Here is a 4,770-nt window from a genome sequence, read left to right as displayed (position 1 = left end):
ACATGTGTAATGCCAACAGTCAGCTCTGACTTTTAACATTGCTAACAGCTATAAAGGAGCGACAGTTAGCCGTGGTCATTGCTAATGCTTTTAGTTTTAAGGGTACAGCTGTTCAATTCAGAAGGTTTAATTACTAGCCATGCTAAGCAGTTAGCTGTAAGTGAGGTGTTCATGTTTAAAGGACTGTTAGCCTGTTAGCTCTGACTTTACAGAATGTTGTAAGTTAGTCTGTTAGCTAATGGCTGTTAAGGAGTGACTGCTTGTGATTTTTAATGCTAATAAGTGAAACAGTTAGCAACTGCAACCAGTTAGCTGTCATTTTATTTACAGTGCTAACAGCTTTCAAGAGAGACTGCTAGCAGTGATGGAGTTAGCCATCAGTCAGCTGTTTTGCAACTTCTGACCATTATAAGTACAAACACTGTCGAGCAGTTAGCTAATAACATTTGTGAAGCTAAAAGATGTAAGACTGGTAGAAGAGCCAAACAGTAAACTGATGCTGTATAAGGAGAGAATGTTCAAAATGCTTAGCAGTTAGCCTGAAGCAATGCTAACAATAATGTCTACTAAGCTGAAACCTCGTAAGCAGTGAGCCTGTTAGCCGTGAGCCTCGTAATGCTAACAAAGAATAAGTCATGCTACCTGCTAGCTAATGTTAGCCTTCAGACGACATGTTCACACTTGTTCTTATTTGTCAGATTTATTGAACAATAAATAGTTTGCTGATGAAGCCGACAGGAAGCTGATTACAAAATAAACACAAAGTTAAACAACTTTCCGACAGAGCACGAAACAGAAACATCGTCCTATGTACACCAGCCTGCATCGACAAAGAACAACAGGGATGTCTGCACTCGCATAGAAAAAGACAGTTTACATATATATAGATATACATCACACACAATACTGTTAGCGTCTCTCCACAGAGAGCGTACGTCCGTCTCACGTCCAAATATGGTTTTTATAATATTTACATGTATGTTTGAACTGTATGTAAAACTGTTCACTTTCTTTGTGGGCCGCTGAGCGGATGGGACTCCTCTCTCCGCCTGGTGGTAGCTCTGAGAGGGAACAGGGGTTTCATCTGAATCACCTGTTGTGTTGTCATGACCTGGACTTCACCCTGGCAGCCTTCCCAGCAGCTTTACTCTGCTCCTTCTTTAAGTCTTTCCGGATTGTTCCTCCCCCCAGTTTCATCCCCAGGTCCCTGATGTGGACTCTGACGTTGGCCAGGTTCCTTTGCCATGCGGCGTCTATCTTTATCGTCTTTCCTCCCTGGCCTAGATTGTCACAGGGATTTGCTTCTCTTTTGGGGGCTGTGCTGGTGCCACCCACGCTCTTTATTCCCTGGCGTTCCCACCTGTTGGCGTCCCCCGTAGCATTTGTTTTCACTGTGCTGATTATCCCTGAATTCTTACTTCGCAGTCGTTGTGGTTCCCAAACCCGCCCAGCAACCGAAGGACCTGGGTCTGACTCTGACACTCCACCAGTCTTACTCTGATTTTGTCGTCTCCACATGTTAGCGTCCACTGAACCGTTGGATTTTCCAGAAACAGCTGTGTTCTTATTGCGTATTTGCTGTGGTTGTGACGTGGCAGCGTCTTCTTTGGTGTTTGAATTCACAGAACTCCTGCTGCGCAGTCGCTGTGGTTCCCACATGCTAGCACCAACCGCCATGTCTGACCCGACGGGAGCTTTCCCAGTCGACTTGTTCCCTTGCTCTTGTTGTTCCCACATGATTGAGTCCGAGTCAGAGTCAGGTTTAACAGAATTACTAATCCCAGTATCCTTCCTTGGTGTTTGTTGTTGCTCTATCATACAGAAGTCCACTTTGGGGTCGGGATGAACAGAATTAGCGTTCCCAGAGTCCTTATTACTTTGTCGTTGGTGTTCAAACATGAGAGGGTCGATCTTAGCGTCCAGATTAGCAGCAGCAGGGATCCAAGTACTCTCAGTTTGTGGTTCCCACAGGCTAGAGTCCATGTTAGCGTCCAGATTAGCAGCGTTAGTAATCCTCGTGACCTCACTGTGTTGTTGTTGTTGTTGTTCTGACGAGTCCAGATTAGCAGGAACTGCGGCCCCAGCATTCTTACTCTGTAGACTTTGTGGTTCCCACATGCAAGCAGAGTTTGTCCGGTTTGTCTTTGAAGGAAAAGGGACCACCGTGTTTTTACCTCGGAGCGGCTGTGCTTCCCAAATGCGAGCGTCCATTTTGGTTTCCATTTTAGCAGCCAGAGTGAAAGATCCCATATCACTGAAGCCTTTATAGTGTCCACACTCTGCAGTCCTGTTCTGTAACACACTGTTCACATTAGCCCCAGCAGGTGTCGCCCCCTGTCCATTCCAGGGCAAAGATGGTTGAACATGTTGTGGTGGTCTTGGTGGGGGTCTTTGAGGTGGTCTTGGTGATGGTAGTCGAGGTGGTGTTGGGGGTGGAGAAGCTTCCAGCGAGTCCCAGCGACTGTCCACAAACTCCAGGGAGGAGCCGAGCATGCCGGCCAGCTCGGGGGTGGCCTCCACCAGCTCCAGAGGGTCCGTGACGTCCGGCCTGAAGGAGGCCAGCTCCTGCTCGTCAGGGCCCGTCAGGAGCTGCGACAGGGACGCCTGCCGGTAGAACTCGTCCTCAGGGACGGACTGCACGTTGAGCTGTGGGAAGAGGCGCCGGAAAGAGCGGGACGTAATCCGAAGTCGGCCCAGCACGTCGGAGAGGAGGAGCCAGTTCCTGGGGCTGGTGGAGCGAGTGGAAACAAGAAGAAGAGCTTTAACAGAAGATATGAATGAATTACTTGAACACAACACATGACCTTCGACCCCCAGCAGGCCGTCCTCACCTGTGAGAGAGGAAGTCGTTGTGTCCGACCTTCCAGTCGCTCCACTTTGTTTAACAGTACAGATCGCTCAAAGGAAGTGTGTCGACGTATGCTACGATTAGCTGAGCTAGTTAGCGTGTCTGTCTGAGCGGGGGGGGCTGCTCCTTTAAACCAGAGCTGTAGGAGCCGAGAGACGGAGCTGAGCTTCAGTTTACAGAACCAAAACACTGGGCGAGAGAGGAGGAGGGAGAGGAGGAGAGGGAGGAGGGAGAGGAGACAGAGGAGGAGGAGGAGGGAGAGGAGGAGGAGGAGGGAGAGGAGAGAGAGGAGGAGGGAGAGGAGGAGGAAGAGGAGGAGGGAGAGGAGAGAGAGGAGGGAGAGGAGGAGGAGGAGGAGGGAGAGGAGGGAGAGGAGGAGGAAGAGGAGGAGGAGGAGGGAGAGGAGAGAGAGGAGGAGGGAGAGGAGGAGAGGGAGGAGGGAGAGGAGACAGAGGAGGAGGAGGAGGGAGAGGAGGAGGAGGAGGGAGAGGAGAGAGAGGAGGAGGGAGAGGAGGAGGAAGAGGAGGAGGGAGAGGAGAGAGAGGAGGGAGAGGAGGAGGAGGAGGAGGGAGAGGAGGGAGAGGAGGCGGAAGAGGAGGAGGAGGAGGGAGAGGAGGAGAGGGAGGAGAGGGAGGAGGAGGAGGAGGAGGAGGAGGAGGGAGAGGAGACAGAGGAGGAGGAGGAGGGAGAGGAGGAGGAGGAGGGAGAGGAGAGAGAGGAGGGAGAGGAGGAGGAAGAGGAGGAGGAGGAGGGAGAGGAGGAGGAGGGAGAGGAGGAGAGGGAGGGAGAGGAGGAGGGAGTGGAGGAGGAGGAGGAGGAGGAGGAGGGAGAGGAGGAGAGGGAGGAGAGGGAGGAGGAGGGAGAGGAGGGAGAGGAGGAGGAGGAGGAGGGAGAGGAGGGAGAGGAGGAGGAGGAGGAGGAGGAGGAGGAGGGAGAGGAGAGAGAGGAGGAGGGAGAGGAGGAGGAAGAGGAGGAGGGAGAGGAGAGAGAGGAGGGAGAGGAGGAGGAGGAGGAGGGAGAGGAGGGAGAGGAGGAGGAAGAGGAGGAGGAGGAGGGAGAGGAGGAGGAGGGAGAGGAGAGAGAGGAGGAGGGAGAGGAGGAGAGGGAGGAGGGAGAGGAGACAGAGGAGGAGGAGGAGGGAGAGGAGGAGGAGGAGGGAGAGGAGAGAGAGGAGGAGGGAGAGGAGGAGGAAGAGGAGGAGGGAGAGGAGAGAGAGGAGGGAGAGGAGGAGGAGGAGGAGGGAGAGGAGGGAGAGGAGGAGGAAGAGGAGGAGGAGGAGGGAGAGGAGGAGAGGGAGGAGAGGGAGGAGGAGGAGGAGGAGGAGGAGGGAGAGGAGACAGAGGAGGAGGAGGAGGGAGAGGAGGAGGAGGAGGGAGAGGAGAGAGAGGAGGGAGAGGAGGAGGAAGAGGAGGAGGAGGAGGGAGAGGAGGAGGGAGAGGAGGAGGAGGAGGGAGAGGAGGAGGAGGAGGGAGAGGAGAGAGAGGAGGAGGGAGAGGAGGAGGAAGAGGAGGAGGGAGAGGAGAGAGAGGAGGGAGAGGAGGAGGAGGAGGAGGGAGAGGAGACAGAGGAGGAGGAGGAGGGAGAGGAGGAGGAGGAGGGAGAGGAGAGAGAGGAGGAGGGAGAGGAGGAGGAAGAGGAGGAGGGAGAGGAGAGAGAGGAGGGAGAGGAGGAGAGGGAGGAGGGAGAGGAGACAGAGGAGGAGGAGGAGGGAGAGGAGGAGGAGGAGGGAGAGGAGAGAGAGGAGGAGGGAGAGGAGGAGGAAGAGGAGGAGGGAGAGGAGAGAGAGGAGGGAGAGGAGGAGGAGGAGGAGGGAGAGGAGGGAGAGGAGGAGGAAGAGGAGGAGGAGGAGGGAGAGGAGGAGAGGGAGGAGAGGGAGGAGGAGGAGGAGGAGGAGGAGGAGGAGGGAGAGGAGACAGAGGAGG

The 4,770-nt window shown here is 54.3% G+C and overlaps 2 protein-coding genes across 2 annotated transcripts in view; one reads left to right on the top strand and one right to left on the bottom strand.

Annotated features, from left to right (window-relative positions):
- Positions 1 to 699: 699 nt before the first annotated feature.
- LOC138603288 (BCL-6 corepressor-like) overlaps positions 700 to 4,770 on the bottom strand; it is a 28,762-nt gene continuing 24,691 nt past the window's right edge. The window contains exon 11 of the mRNA XM_069674968.1: positions 700 to 2,728. Coding sequence (XP_069531069.1) covers positions 1,105 to 2,728 — 1,624 coding nt within the window. The 3' untranslated portion in view covers positions 700 to 1,104. The remainder of the gene's footprint in view (positions 2,729 to 4,770) is intronic.
- LOC138603313 (octapeptide-repeat protein T2-like) lies at positions 3,142 to 3,639 on the top strand (the record flags this gene model as incomplete). The annotated part of the gene is made up of 1 exon (XM_069675011.1): positions 3,142 to 3,639. A coding segment is annotated over one exon (498 nt), but the record flags the coding sequence as incomplete, so codon positions are not given.

This window comes from Semicossyphus pulcher, unplaced genomic scaffold, assembly GCF_022749685.1.
Source record: "Semicossyphus pulcher isolate SPU_LCO1_2020_fin unplaced genomic scaffold, fSemPul1.0.p SCAF_24, whole genome shotgun sequence".
NCBI classification, from domain to species: Eukaryota; Metazoa; Chordata; class Actinopteri; order Labriformes; family Labridae; genus Semicossyphus; species Semicossyphus pulcher.
The sequence above is the reverse complement of the archived record's forward strand: the minus strand, read 5'-3'. Positions and strand labels throughout refer to the sequence as shown.